Here is a 16061-nt window from a genome sequence, read left to right as displayed (position 1 = left end):
ATAATTCATTATAACAATAGATGATATTAATTAAATAATCGTCGCGATAATTATTTTTTGCAGAATGCGTTAAGTTACTTTCTTCTCCTTATAAAATTATTATGTACTAAGTATTTTGAGACAGATTATTATGTTTTCTTTTTAACTATCTTACTTGTACCTTGGTGTACCAACCAAGCCTTTCTAAGCTATAAAAATGATAGGTACCTACTTTCATACACAAAAGCATTGTTATTAATCTAGAGTTATTTGATCTGAAGCAGTGAGCTGTGACGGGATAGTTGAATGCATCATCAAACAGAAATGTTTACATATTAAAGTTTTACAATCGTGGCTCTTGCAAGCCTAGCTTTATTTCTATTCAAACTTCCAACTGAAGCTGAATTGAACATTTCCATTGGAATATTATATTCAATGTTTCAATAATTTACATAATATTATTAATTTGAGACAGTGTTAAAAATATTTAGTTAGGTATTCAATGTATTAAACGCTAATAAAAATATAATATTACTCACGACAATCATCACATTGACTCAGAAGTTGTGATCGTACTGTTTGTTAAAATTTTTCCGTTATAAAATTTAAATTAAATTAATGTTTTGATGTGTTTTGTTTTAATGTCATATGTTTTTGACAATTACTGTATAATCTGTTTCTAATACTTACCTTATTTTATCTGATATTCTGCTTCTCATGTCAGTTATCACAATGTCATTTGTCAATTTCATTTTCCTAGTAAGGCGAATATAACGGGAAAATTTAACCAGTGTCATTCATGTTTATAAATACACAATTCACAATTGATTTGATCAAAAACATTAATTCCGTCCACCTTGCTCCTCTCATTCCGTCCGAGCACAACACAACACACGTACAAAGTTATGAGGTATGGTTTAAATCCGTCTTGGTCCGTCGCCAGTCAAAAACAAGTTGGGCGTAAGACGAGTGAAGCAATACTGATCTAACATGCAGTTAATTGTCTACTGTTGCAGATAATAAGTGTTCATGAGCGTCGATCGCTCAAATTTGTGCAATCAAGACTTTAATAGAAACAGACATGACGCGTCCCGGTCCTCCTAGTGAAAACCTTCCTACTGTAAGTACCAGTATAGCAGTATAATAAATTAAAAATAAAGTAAAAATATACAAATTTAAAATATAATACGTAATACACATTTTTAGATAAGTAAGATATTAAAAAGAACAAAAGCATTATAAGTTATGACAATTTGCTAATTATAAATAGAGACATTTATTATTTTTATCATTTTAAAATTAATATTAATACCTAAAGATTTATTTGTATCTACCACTTAAAGGCACTTTTAAAATTGATATGGTTTTATTATTTTTTTTGCAATTTCCAATAAAACAATGACATTAATAAATTTTAAACTATCTGTAGTACTGTTATTTTTCAGAGTTGATTTGCATTGAGCCATGGTGTCCATATTCAAAGATTGTGACCGTGTATGTTACCAGACTTTAGAGCTTGCTTTATTTAGTTTCTTTATTGTTTGAAATTGGAATGTTAAGAAACTTTATAACTTGAGCATAGTTAATAAGAGAGGCTTAAATTATTTTGCAATAATTGCTTATGACTGCTGTGAATGACAATACATATTGCCATAAATATTTATTGTGGACAATACTTGGTACTGTAGGACTTAATTTGATACTTGTGGCATTCTGTTGGATCTATGCTCATGTTATCACCTGTTAGTTATTAGACTATAGTTGTTTTATTTGTAAATGTGTCATGCCTATAATTGGATATCACCTCTTAATATATTGAATAGGAAATTGAGAACCCTTGCAAATAAAATACCCGACATCTGATATTTACCTATGTAAAAATAATATTTAGTATCAATATGAGATCTTTTTCAATATAATTTGTACATAAGCTTAAATAGATTAAACATAAATGAAACCCACGGCTAAGCTTAGCTCCTACCCTCTTAAAAAGGTTTGGAGCAATCCACAATACTTTATGAATGTATAATTATAAACAAATTTATATATTTTTATAGTAAATTAATAGTTTTGTTATGAAATAAATAATCCCCATGGATTTTTATTTCACAATAAAATATATATATTATTGACGCAAAGGCTAAAATATATTTATTGAAAATAATATTGAGGAATTATCTGGTCAAACCATAACCAGTAGTAGATTTTCTTATATGGATGGTTAAAAGTTCATGTAGTGTATTCTGGATAGTTTTTTGTGTAACATAATAAAATATTATAAATAATAATATAATATATGGTAAGGCAGTGTTCACATATCACAGTACCTGTGAAAAAAGCCATAAGAACATTATTATTATTATTATTATTTATTTATAGACGAGCAGCTGATAAGCTGATATGTCTATGTAAATTGTGTTGAAAAATCATTTTTGCAGAAGTGACAGCTTCTGTGACTTTAACCAGGTATCAAGTCGGTTTTTGAAAGCATTAACTGAAGTGGCCAAAACAATTTCTTCGGGTAACTTGTTCCAATTAGAAACCACTCTGTTACTTAGGAAGTTATGCACATATAGAAGGACACCACTAAAAATAGATATAATAAATAATGTACTCACATTCATGGTAATTAATTTAATGGTGTTGAAGTCTATTAATTGCAAACAGATAAACCAATATACATTTTTGTTTATAAAATTTGCTGATGTGGCCTAGTGGTTATGTCAATCTTAACCAAGGATTGCGGTTCAAAATTATGGCAAGCACCAGGAAATTTTCCTTTGCTGAATTTGTATTTGTAATTCATCATCATTTGTATTGACTAACCTGTACTAAAGCAGTGAGGTGGAATAAGTTCCAAACCTTTTCTGCAAAAGGAGAGGAGGCCTTGTCCCAGCAGTGAGATATTTACATAAGATTTAATAAGTTTGAACTTTTATGTAAACAACCAATTAGCAGATTGTTGAATTATTTTTACTCATATCTTGTTCTACACTAATCTGTATAAATTCCATTGGAAAAGATCAGCTCAATTGCCTTTTCATTCAATTAAAATAATGCCCCAAAGTCCATAGTGGTAAATTTTATGTTTTATAATGAATTAACAATATCCTACATTAATTCCAGGTGAAACTTGTGGTAGTAGGTGATGGTGGTGTTGGTAAAAGTGCAATTACCATCCAATTCTTCCAGAAAATGTTTGTCACAGACTATGATCCCACCATTGAAGATTCATACATACAACATACAGAGGTGGACGGACAATGGTGCATTCTTGATGGTATGTGGAATATAATTATAAAACATAGTTCTTAAAATTAGATTGTTTTGTCCATATTCACAAAAATGTTATGGGTTTCAAACATGCTGTAACAGCTGTATTTAACTTATAAGCATAACCATAAATCTCCATATTTTGATAAATGCCACCTCCACATATACTATATATATATGTATAGAAAATAGTGCGGGAATTTCGAACTATATTGCATTTTGTAGATATTTTTTATTGCATTTTATGTACAAGTAACACAATGCACTGTGCGTTTCTCGATAGTTTCCTACAATTTCCTTGTGCATAAAAAAAAATCTGTAAAGAATCGTCTAATAAAACAAATATTAGTACATTACCTTTTTATTTATCATGATAATAATTATAATTTATCTCATTCATTTAGGTGACATATATTATTATTGATTTTACATTAATACATGAATTTATTTACAAATATATGTATGTGATGACATATAAAGAATAAGCAAATGTCAGCAAATCTAGAACACAAATTAAACATGAAAAGAAAAATGAACAGTCTACACATGTTTCATTACTTGGCCCGACTTGACTGATTCATTAACTAAACTTTAAACTAAACTAAAAACTAAAATTAAACTCTTTTACTCTGATGTCGTTGTCTCATTCTTGTTTAAAAGCCCACCTGATAACTGTTCGTAGAAAAAAGTCGACAGGCCCTGGTTGGCGCAGAGTTCGTTTACCTTATAGTATTTAAACGAAGCTGCACCTCGAAATTCGGTAATCATTTGTAGGAAGTTTATCTTAATCATGATTTTAATGATAATCTGGTAAGGTGAAAGTAAACATGTAAAGCAGTGCGAAAAGTGATTAAGGATAAAAAGGAACAATATTTGTTTCACAGTACTGGACACGGCGGGACAGGAGGAGTTCAGCGCGATGAGGGAGCAATATATGAGAAAAGGAGATGGTTTCTTGCTGGTGTACTCGGTGACGGACAAGCAAAGTTTCGAGAATATTCGTCACTTTCATACACAGATTCTGCGAGTTAAGGATCGGTGAGAGTTCCAGAAATCTAATTGGTAGAATGTGTGGCCTTTTTAACTTAACTCTTACTTACTTAATTAACACCCCCTCCCCGTGTGCAGCGAGACGTACCCCATGCTGGTGTCGGCCAACAAGGTGGATCTGGTGCACACGCGCACCGTCAGCGAGGAGGCGGGCCGCGAGCTGGCGCGCGCGCTGGCGGCGCCCTACATCGAGACCAGCGCCAAGGAGCCGCCGCTCAACATCGACGCCGCCTTCCACGAGGTGAGAGCCAGTGCAGCACACACGTGTCACCACCACGACGGTGGTGGTGCGCGCCCTACATCGAGACCAGCGCCAAGGAGCCGCCGCTCAACATCGACGCCGCCTTCCACGAGGTGAGAGCCAGTGCAGCACACACGTGTCACCACCACGACGGTGGTGGTGCGCGCCCTACATCGAGACCAGCGCCAAGGAGCCGCCGCTCAACATCGACGCCGCCTTCCACGAGGTGAGAGCCAGTGCAGCACACACGTGTCACCACCACGACGGTGGTGGTGCGCGCCCTACATCGAGACCAGCGCCAAGGAGCCGCCGCTCAACATCGACGCCGCCTTCCACGAGGTGAGAGCCAGTGCAGCACACACGTGTCACCACCACGACGGTGGTGGTGCGCGCCCTACATCGAGACCAGCGCCAAGGAGCCGCCGCTCAACATCGACGCCGCCTTCCACGAGGTGAGAGCCAGTGCAGCACACACGTGTCACCACCACGACGGTGGTGGTGCGCGCCCTACATCGAGACCAGCGCCAAGGAGCCGCCGCTCAACATCGACGCCGCCTTCCACGAGGTGAGAGCCAGTGCAGCACACACGTGTCACCACCACGACGGTGGTGGTGCGCGCCCTACATCGAGACCAGCGCCAAGGAGCCGCCGCTCAACATCGACGCCGCCTTCCACGAGGTGAGAGCCAGTGCAGCACACACGTGTCACCACCACGACGGTGGTGGTGCGCGCCCTACATCGAGACCAGCGCCAAGGAGCCGCCGCTCAACATCGACGCCGCCTTCCACGAGGTGAGAGCCAGTGCAGCACACACGTGTCACCACCACGACGGTGGTGGTGCGCGCCCTACATCGAGACCAGCGCCAAGGAGCCGCCGCTCAACATCGACGCCGCCTTCCACGAGGTGAGAGCCAGTGCAGCACACACGTGTCACCACCACGACGGTGGTGGTGCGCGCCCTACATCGAGACCAGCGCCAAGGAGCCGCCGCTCAACATCGACGCCGCCTTCCACGAGGTGAGAGCCAGTGCAGCACACATGTGTCACCACCACGACGGTGGTGGTGCGCGCCCTACATCGAGACCAGCGCCAAGGAGCCGCCGCTCAACATCGACGCCGCCTTCCACGAGGTGAGAGCCAGTGCAGCACACACGTGTCACCACCACGACGGTGGTGGTGCGCGCCCTACATCGAGACCAGCGCCAAGGAGCCGCCGCTCAACATCGACGCCGCCTTCCACGAGGTGAGAGCCAGTGCAGCACACACGTGTCACCACCACGACGGTGGTGGTGCGCGCCCTACATCGAGACCAGCGCCAAGGAGCCGCCGCTCAACATCGACGCCGCCTTCCACGAGGTGAGAGCCAGTGCAGCACACACGTGTCACCACCACGACGGTGGTGGTGCGCGCCCTACATCGAGACCAGCGCCAAGGAGCCGCCGCTCAACATCGACGCCGCCTTCCACGAGGTGAGAGCCAGTGCAGCACACACGTGTCACCACCACGACGGTGGTGGTGCGCGCCCTACACCGAGACCAGCGCCAAGGAGCCGCCGCTCAACATCGACGCCGCCTTCCACGAGGTGAGAGCCAGTGCAGCACACACGTGTCACCACCACGACGGTGGTGGTGCGCGCCCTACATCGAGACCAGCGCCAAGGAGCCGCCGCTCAACATCGACGCCGCCTTCCACGAGGTGAGAGCCAGTGCAGCACACACGTGTCACCACCACGACGGTGGTGGTGCGCGCCCTACATCGAGACCAGCGCCAAGGAGCCGCCGCTCAACATCGACGCCGCCTTCCACGAGGTGAGAGCCAGTGCAGCACACACGTGTCACCACCACGACGGTGGTGGTGCGCGCCCTACATCGAGACCAGCGCCAAGGAGCCGCCGCTCAACATCGACGCCGCCTTCCACGAGGTGAGAGCCAGTGCAGCACACACGTGTCACCACCACGACGGTGGTGGTGCGCGCCCTACATCGAGACCAGCGCCAAGGAGCCGCCGCTCAACATCGACGCCGCCTTCCACGAGGTGAGAGCCAGTGCAGCACACACGTGTCACCACCACGACGGTGGTGGTGCGCGCCCTACATCGAGACCAGCGCCAAGGAGCCGCCGCTCAACATCGACGCCGCCTTCCACGAGGTGAGAGCCAGTGCAGCACACACGTGTCACCACCACGACGGTGGTGGTGCGCGCCCTACATCGAGACCAGCGCCAAGGAGCCGCCGCTCAACATCGACGCCGCCTTCCACGAGGTGAGAGCCAGTGCAGCACACACGTGTCACCACCACGACGGTGGTGGTGCGCGCCCTACATCGAGACCAGCGCCAAGGAGCCGCCGCTCAACATCGACGCCGCCTTCCACGAGGTGAGAGCCAGTGCAGCACACACGTGTCACCACCACGACGGTGGTGGTGCGCGCCCTACATCGAGACCAGCGCCAAGGAGCCGCCGCTCAACATCGACGCCGCCTTCCACGAGGTGAGAGCCAGTGCAGCACACACGTGTCACCACCACGACGGTGGTGGTGCGCGCCCTACATCGAGACCAGCGCCAAGGAGCCGCCGCTCAACATCGACGCCGCCTTCCACGAGGTGAGAGCCAGTGCAGCACACACGTGTCACCACCACGACGGTGGTGGTGCGCGCCCTACATCGAGACCAGCGCCAAGGAGCCGCCGCTCAACATCGACGCCGCCTTCCACGAGGTGAGAGCCAGTGCAGCACACACGTGTCACCACCACGACGGTGGTGGTGCGCGCCCTACATCGAGACCAGCGCCAAGGAGCCGCCGCTCAACATCGACGCCGCCTTCCACGAGGTGAGAGCCAGTGCAGCACACACGTGTCACCACCACGACGGTGGTGGTGCGCGCCCTACATCGAGACCAGCGCCAAGGAGCCGCCGCTCAACATCGACGCCGCCTTCCACGAGGTGAGAGCCAGTGCAGCACACACGTGTCACCACCACGACGGTGGTGGTGCGCGCCCTACATCGAGACCAGCGCCAAGGAGCCGCCGCTCAACATCGACGCCGCCTTCCACGAGGTGAGAGCCAGTGCAGCACACACGTGTCACCACCACGACGGTGGTGGTGCGCGCCCTACATCGAGACCAGCGCCAAGGAGCCGCCGCTCAACATCGACGCCGCCTTCCACGAGGTGAGAGCCAGTGCAGCACACACGTGTCACCACCACGACGGTGGTGGTGCGCGCCCTACATCGAGACCAGCGCCAAGGAGCCGCCGCTCAACATCGACGCCGCCTTCCACGAGGTGAGAGCCAGTGCAGCACACACGTGTCACCACCACGACGGTGGTGGTGCGCGCCCTACATCGAGACCAGCGCCAAGGAGCCGCCGCTCAACATCGACGCCGCCTTCCACGAGGTGAGAGCCAGTGCAGCACACACGTGTCACCACCACGACGGTGGTGGTGCGCGCCCTACATCGAGACCAGCGCCAAGGAGCCGCCGCTCAACATCGACGCCGCCTTCCACGAGGTGAGAGCCAGTGCAGCACACACGTGTCACCACCACGACGGTGGTGGTGCGCGCCCTACATCGAGACCAGCGCCAAGGAGCCGCCGCTCAACATCGACGCCGCCTTCCACGAGGTGAGAGCCAGTGCAGCACACACGTGTCACCACCACGACGGTGGTGGTGCGCGCCCTACATCGAGACCAGCGCCAAGGAGCCGCCGCTCAACATCGACGCCGCCTTCCACGAGGTGAGAGCCAGTGCAGCACACACGTGTCACCACCACGACGGTGGTGGTGCGCGCCCTACATCGAGACCAGCGCCAAGGAGCCGCCGCTCAACATCGACGCCGCCTTCCACGAGGTGAGAGCCAGTGCAGCACACACGTGTCACCACCACGACGGTGGTGGTGCGCGCCCTACACCGAGACCAGCGCCAAGGAGCCGCCGCTCAACATCGACGCCGCCTTCCACGAGGTGAGAGCCAGTGCAGCACACACGTGTCACCACCACGACGGTGGTGGTGCGCGCCCTACATCGAGACCAGCGCCAAGGAGCCGCCGCTCAACATCGACGCCGCCTTCCACGAGGTGAGAGCCAGTGCAGCACACACGTGTCACCACCACGACGGTGGTGGTGCGCGCCCTACATCGAGACCAGCGCCAAGGAGCCGCCGCTCAACATCGACGCCGCCTTCCACGAGGTGAGAGCCAGTGCAGCACACACGTGTCACCACCACGACGGTGGTGGTGCGCGCCCTACATCGAGACCAGCGCCAAGGAGCCGCCGCTCAACATCGACGCCGCCTTCCACGAGGTGAGAGCCAGTGCAGCACACACGTGTCACCACCACGACGGTGGTGGTGCGCGCCCTACATCGAGACCAGCGCCAAGGAGCCGCCGCTCAACATCGACGCCGCCTTCCACGAGGTGAGAGCCAGTGCAGCACACACGTGTCACCACCACGACGGTGGTGGTGCGCGCCCTACATCGAGACCAGCGCCAAGGAGCCGCCGCTCAACATCGACGCCGCCTTCCACGAGGTGAGAGCCAGTGCAGCACACACGTGTCACCACCACGACGGTGGTGGTGCGCGCCCTACATCGAGACCAGCGCCAAGGAGCCGCCGCTCAACATCGACGCCGCCTTCCACGAGGTGAGAGCCAGTGCAGCACACACGTGTCACCACCACGACGGTGGTGGTGCGCGCCCTACACCGAGACCAGCGCCAAGGAGCCGCCGCTCAACATCGACGCCGCCTTCCACGAGGTGAGAGCCAGTGCAGCACACACGTGTCACCACCACGACGGTGGTGGTGCGCGCCCTACATCGAGACCAGCGCCAAGGAGCCGCCGCTCAACATCGACGCCGCCTTCCACGAGGTGAGAGCCAGTGCAGCACACACGTGTCACCACCACGACGGTGGTGGTGCGCGCCCTACATCGAGACCAGCGCCAAGGAGCCGCCGCTCAACATCGACGCCGCCTTCCACGAGGTGAGAGCCAGTGCAGCACACACGTGTCACCACCACGACGGTGGTGGTGCGCGCCCTACATCGAGACCAGCGCCAAGGAGCCGCCGCTCAACATCGACGCCGCCTTCCACGAGGTGAGAGCCAGTGCAGCACACACGTGTCACCACCACGACGGTGGTGGTGCGCGCCCTACATCGAGACCAGCGCCAGGGAGTTACTTTACTCAAGACATTTTGTTTGAATATTAATTAATATGATAATTCAATTTTATATATATAGTTATATGTAAACCAATAATGTCATTTCTGCCCTCAGCTGGTCCGAATCATCCGCAATCATCCGCAACAGGAAGAGAAGCAGAGACGTCGCAGGAAGTTTTTCGGAAAATGCGCGTTGCTCTGAATCTCTCACGAGGTCCAGTCGGGCTGGTCCGATCGTGAGATTCCATTGAAATAGTTGCTAATATCTGTGTGTGAAAGTTTTTCAAAACTTCATTTCGTCACCAAGAATCACTAAATGTTTTATCAATCTTCATTTACGTCATGATGTAATTACGTAAATGTCACCAACGCCTGTTGTCAACGCCAAAGTTCGCATCTTATTCTGGCGAACACAGCTCCAGCTTAAAAACGAGCGAAGTCATAGAAACACCGCACAAGGAGCTCGTTAGACCTGTGTGTGGTACTAAACATTAAATTACGTTTGTGATATGCCTTTTCAAAGCTTTACCTGCAAAGTATTATTTGAAATTGTTTTCTTAAGAGATATATTTTGTTAATTTGTTCTTAGTTATATAATATGCTATTTTTTAATCAACCGATAGAAACTATATAAACTGTATATAAGGTTGATATTCACATTAGACTATAATCTTTATTCTATTTCTAATAATTTATATTCAGTCGTTTATTTGTATGACGAATGGTTAACAGACGAAGACCCTATAATATACACGTATGTATCTTTTCCGACATTAATTACGTATTTTATAATGCTCTAAATAACAAGTTATTTCATTATATAGTCATAAGAGACGTTGACTCGTCCTGTTGCAAAATTTACTCGAAATACAGTAGTCTAATAAATACATCCTCATATAATTCCTGCAATTATTATAATGTATAGTAAGTTGATAAGTTGACGACCTACAGACTGAGGTACGGTTAGCAAAACATGGGTGAACATTTTACTGTAGAGACTTCTGTATTCTAATAAATATATTATATAATGTAGAATAGGTCAAGCGTCCGATCAGATTTCAAATGCGACAGATAAATGCAAATGCAATAACTATTACGATATTGTATAATAACAATTTGTTGTGGTAAAAACAAGGGGTATATATATATGTATATGTATGTGGTAATAGAATTAGCGTAAAATGCAGGTTTTTGTCGAAGATATTACGTTCAAAAATTCTTTCCGATAATTTATTTTAATCGATTCATGTTAGTCGATGTAACTTTTGTCTATCATCGATGTATCGGTGAATCATATAGTTCTGTCCACAAGTAATACTTAAAAATTTACAAATTTCTCTTCCCTCTTCATATTTCATTCAAGGGTAACAATTTACACGGAATATTTTGCGTACACGCGCCTATACATATGTTATCGATATTGTAAATACATAAGAGGTATATAACATACATATATACTGAGATGGCCCAGTGGTAAGAACGCGTGAATCTTAACCGATGATCGTGGGTTCAAACCCGGGCAAGCACCACTGAATTTTCATGTGCTTAATTTGAGATTATAATTCATCTCGTGCTTTACGGTGAAGGAAAACATCGTGACAACCCTGCATGTGTCTAATTTCTCTAAATTCGGCCACATGTGTATTCCACCAACCCGCATTGGAGCAGCGTGGTGGAATAAGCTCCAAAAACCTTCTCCTCAAAAAGAGGAGAGGAGGCCTTTAGCCCAGCAGTGGGACACTCACAGGCTGTTACGGATATAACATACATATATTTGACCAGTAGGTGTACTTTAATCCATAGAGATGTATTTTAGACGCTTGTTTTTTTTTCGTTACGTCTCGAGACGGTAAAATGTGTACATTGTTGATTTGTTTAAGTAAATAATATAAAATAGTGTTGTGCTGACGGTTATCTTAACTAGCTATATGCTATTTTTTATTTATTACCAGCTACCCGTCCAGGCTTTGCGCGGGTAAAAGGTTTATATAAAACGTATATATAGAAGGATAACCTTCTTGGGCATAAGCAGACGAACCCACCAAATTTTCGTCACAATCGTTTGAATACCTTAGTAACGTATAGAGGACAAACATACATAAATTATACAAACGAAGTTGTTAGAATATCAGTTTCAATTTTAAAAACATTACGATCATTCATATTATCAATGCTCTATACTGTGACTTCAATTGTTGGGCAACTATCGAGAGTGGTGCCATCTATAGTGCCACACCACTAATTCGAAATAAATATGAACGTATCTCGTATAATACATTGATTTCTTGTCTCGCTCTAGCAAATGTTTGAACGAGGTAAATTAGGTTAAAGAAAAATTATATCTAGTATAAGAAATGTCTTTGTAAAAGCATTAATAAACGAATGTGTGCTTAATATTTTTCAAACAACACGATACACGTGTTATCTGTTAGAGGCTTAGTCTGTTAAATTTAGGTTTTCTATATTATAAAGTATTTAAAAGCGATATAAAATTATGATTGTCATTGATAGGGCAACACTGTAACGCGTAAACCCCATACAGATAAGCTACTGTGTATAATTACTGATTGTGATTCTTAATGTATATTGCCCTTAGGTAGAATTTGTATCACCCCATAACCGAAGAGTTAGGACCTTATAGCTTTCTTAATTAAATTCAGTATTATTTGCCCCCTCGCTGTTTCAAATGTAAAACGTTATTTTAATACCGATAGACAATTCTAAGACTAACTAATTCGTATTCACTTGGATATCTAGATATAAATAGGCAAAGACAAGTACATTTTTCCTCTCTGTTTGTCAACCGTTTTTTTTGTTTGGTAACTCTTGACGTGCTTTAGTGTTACCAATAAAAAAATGGAAATTAGAGTAGAAAAAAAACAAACATTGTTCGTAGCATTTAAATTCAAACACCGAACGCAAACACATACGAACACTAATATATATTTATTGAGTTATATATTTTTTAATAACAATTACCCCACAGCCATTTATGTAGCAGTTAGTGTAAGTAGTCAGTTTAGTCTTTATTTTATATAATATTATTTGAAAATCAATGAATACGTTTATTATTTCCTTCGCTGTTAACTTATATATTCTTATTAGTATTATTTATGTAAGCGAAATAAACACACGAAACTGTGTTCAGATATTTGCTAATCAGATGACGTCACAAAATAAAATGGTATACATTTTATTTAAATATATGTATTTTTGGTTAATTCGAATGATAAAATATTAAGCGTGGTGCAGTCAATAAGGAATTAGTAAAATTGTTTCACGCGTTAAATAAAACACGATATTGTGTTTTTAATATCCGATTTACCTCATAACGTATATATTCTCGTAGTCCGATTAAACAATCTACAGGCTCGTAAAGGTTTTATGGAGCCCTTACATTGTAAATAATAGCCGTCAGGCTCCATAGTTATGTCGTCGAGGGTCAAGACACAAAGTTAACCAGCGGTTACGTATGCGCGCTTAATGCGATGGCGCACAAAATGGAGACCGTACAAGTTTTGATTTTTTCATAAAACATTTTATTATATTAACTTTGTTTTATATAGTATTTATATGTTATTAAATTTATTGTTAATGTAATATTCGTTTTCATTTTGTACACCAAATAGTTGCTAAACACATAATATTCTTATTATAAGTTTACCGTTTTGATTGTATAGTAATTAGTGGTAGTATAATATTTAAATATTAATTATTATAGTACTAAATAGATTAATCTATCTTTTTATTTTATTTACTTCATCAACAAAATAACCTCGTGATAGTTTAAGCATCGGAGATACATAAAATATAAATTCTTATATTTTGTCTGTAATGCAATTTCATTTGCTGTAAGATAGTCGTGCATTCAAAAACTAATATTATAAATGAGAAAGTGGGTTAGATAATTTGTGTGTTACGCTGTTACGTCTTAACTACCCAACCGATCGTCATGATACAGAAAAAAATGAAGGGCTCTTACGGTTGTAGTATAAGTTACAACAATTTTTTAGATTAAATTGAAAATAATGACTGTGTTTATTTTTTTTTTATTTATTACTTAACTTTTAATTTCTTTTAATTAACAATTAACATCACTTATCATAAATTGTAGGAAACAAAAAACTCCAACGCTATTATACATTCGTTAAAAATAACTATTTTGATTTTAATTAACGGAATTTACGAAAAATACTCAACACAAAAAAAAAGCAATTAATCCGTCTGGTTATGAAAAAAATCAACAGCTTACAATTAATATTTTTATATTAAATTAACAAAAACTCGATTAGTATTGTTTATAGCGTCATCATTTTATTACATGTATTTACAAGCCGTGAATTCTAATGCGCTTTTTGAAACTAGTATTTTTTTATTAATTATTAGCTTGCAATAATACCAGGAACATGAATTATTAATAAGATCAATGCTTATAACTTATCCTAGTTTTTATTTATTTTAAAAATCCGACTTTATTTTTTAGTTTATTTTTAATAATCCTTGCAATAACTTTCACTAACTCAACTCAAATTATGTGTAACGAAAAAGGAATTGAAACTATAATAAGTGTTCGATTTAGATAAGTTAGTTTAAGCTTAAATATATGTATTATGACCAAAAATCATAAAGGAAGCATTTAATAAATACAGTATTGAACAATTTTTAATACAGATTACCTTGTGACAATGTCATAAAGTTGACAGTTAAATCAAGATGGCGGTGAACGTAGAAATGTACTTGACAATATTGTTCTCGGTCTAGTCTGTGGTTTTTTTATTATTCAGTTTTACTATATTGGAAAATATTTAGCGATTGAAAAATTTATGTTTTTATATTTCATAGAAGTACCTAAGAAAATATTAATGCTTCCTTAATGACGAAATTGTAGCTTAGCCAACATAGGTATATTATGTTTGTGGGGCTAAACAATATCACAGAATTTATGAATAAATGAATTTGATTGTGTTATTTGATGTATTTTTTGCTCTTTATGAATATATAACGCGTAGTCGCGCTACGATAGTCGCGTTATTAATGACCTCAGCTAAATTCCACGAAAACAACTTTTTTAACAGTTGTTTATATCTGACAGATAACGTTGATATTTTGTTTTATATTATTAGCAAGTACATTTACGTGATAGTCGTCATAACATACCGAGACAATTATTTTTTTTTCGTGGGAAAATTCTCATGGATACCTCCCATCTCGGAGATTATGAGGGCTATGTCGGACCTACTAAAATCAACACGATGTTCCTTCGCTCCGCAAATGGCGGGTACGTTTTCGCATTCATCCGCGACCCCGCTGGCGGTAGTTCATTTGTAATGAATTCGCAAGCTGTATTCTTTTTTATTTTTATTACTACGTGCCTGGGACACAGGACACGCGATTCAATCTCGAGGATAGCATGATATCTAAGCAACCTCCAAAGATATTATGGAGGCAGGTAAGTGACGTTATCACGCCGCCTGCGTGCTGCTCTCTTACGGCGAGTCACGCTAGCCACAACGTCAACCTCCCTCATCCATTCTGACCAACAAACAAACTAAGACAAAACAGCTTTACCAACTTGTGTAACTTGGAATTATAAAATGCTCGTATATCATTTATCGCTGCTATCATGTTTTATAACTTTTCCTGGGACCATGTGAAATTAGCTGCAGAAGAACGTATTGTGTTATTATCACTATAAGTCTTTAGTCTTGCTTACTATGTACGTGTTCCGTAATTATGACTGGTATTACGTAGTCCTAATGCACACGTAGGCTTGTGGCGTACTCGTCAATACTTAATTATACGTATTAGAAGGAAACCATAGACAATTTAGTGTTTTTTAATGATTTTATATATTCCTAAAAGGGTTCATGAGTTTGCTAAAATTCTTCATTCACTGACAACTTAAAAACTAAATACTTGTTCTTCAAAATAACTAGAGCTGTCGCTCATTTAACTGCATGGTAAACCTTCATAGAAGATACCCAAGTACGAGCAGTCCATATTCCTATGAAGCGCTGAAGAGGATGCAAACAATGAAATACTTATACGCAATAATTGATGATAAATTAATTGAATTCACAAATTATAACTACTTGTCACAAATTATAATAACTTGTCTAATAAAGTTCACAGAATAAATTCAGTGTTTAAAAACCTACGAGATCTCGCTGATAATAATACATGACAGCGAATTAATATTTATTGTTTCGGCATTCGGCATATCGGCACCCCTGCCCGGTGACGCTGTCGAGGCTATTTAGACCAAAAAAACTTTAAATTCGAAAAGAGATCTAAGTATCAGTTACATCTGACGCTCAACCGCGTGGAGAGTCGTATCAAATTTTACCGATATTTTCCGCAGGTCCAT

The 16061-nt window shown here is 42.9% G+C and overlaps 2 protein-coding genes across 2 annotated transcripts in view; one reads left to right on the top strand and one right to left on the bottom strand.

Moving 5' to 3' along the window:
• LOC126773707 (uncharacterized) overlaps positions 1-802 on the bottom strand; it is a 29422-nt gene extending 28620 nt beyond the window's left edge. Inside the window, exon 1 of the mRNA XM_050494788.1 lies at positions 670-802. The gene's annotated coding sequence lies outside the window, so the exon portion shown is untranslated. The remainder of the gene's footprint in view (positions 1-669) is intronic.
• LOC126773713 (ras-related protein M-Ras-like) lies at positions 743-13731 on the top strand. The gene is made up of 6 exons (XM_050494806.1): positions 743-889; positions 996-1099; positions 3106-3259; positions 4137-4290; positions 4381-4543; positions 9810-13731. The coding sequence occupies exons 2-6, from the start codon at positions 1061-1063 to the stop codon at positions 9894-9896; spliced, it is 597 nt and encodes a 198-aa protein (XP_050350763.1). The 5' UTR covers positions 743-889; positions 996-1060; the 3' UTR covers positions 9897-13731.
• The last annotated feature ends 2330 nt before the right edge of the window (positions 13732-16061 follow it).

This window comes from Nymphalis io, chromosome 15 (assembly GCF_905147045.1).
Source record: "Nymphalis io chromosome 15, ilAglIoxx1.1, whole genome shotgun sequence".
In the NCBI taxonomy this organism is placed as follows: Eukaryota; Metazoa; Arthropoda; class Insecta; order Lepidoptera; family Nymphalidae; genus Nymphalis; species Nymphalis io.
Note: the sequence above shows the minus strand (reverse complement) of the source record. Positions and strands in the feature narration are given on the sequence as shown.

What these genes read in the sequence shown, in the direction of transcription:
- LOC126773713 (XM_050494806.1), top strand. Translation starts at nt 1,061, where the DNA reads ATGACGCGTCCCGGTCCTCCTAGTGAAAACCTTCCTACT. An exon ending in ATTCTGCGAGTTAAGGATCG is followed by an intron (nt 4,291 to 4,380) that starts GTGAGAGTTCCA and finishes CCCCGTGTGCAG; the next exon opens with CGAGACGTACCCCATGCTGG. An exon ending in TCGACGCCGCCTTCCACGAG is followed by an intron (nt 4,544 to 9,809) that starts GTGAGAGCCAGT and finishes TTCTGCCCTCAG; the next exon opens with CTGGTCCGAATCATCCGCAA.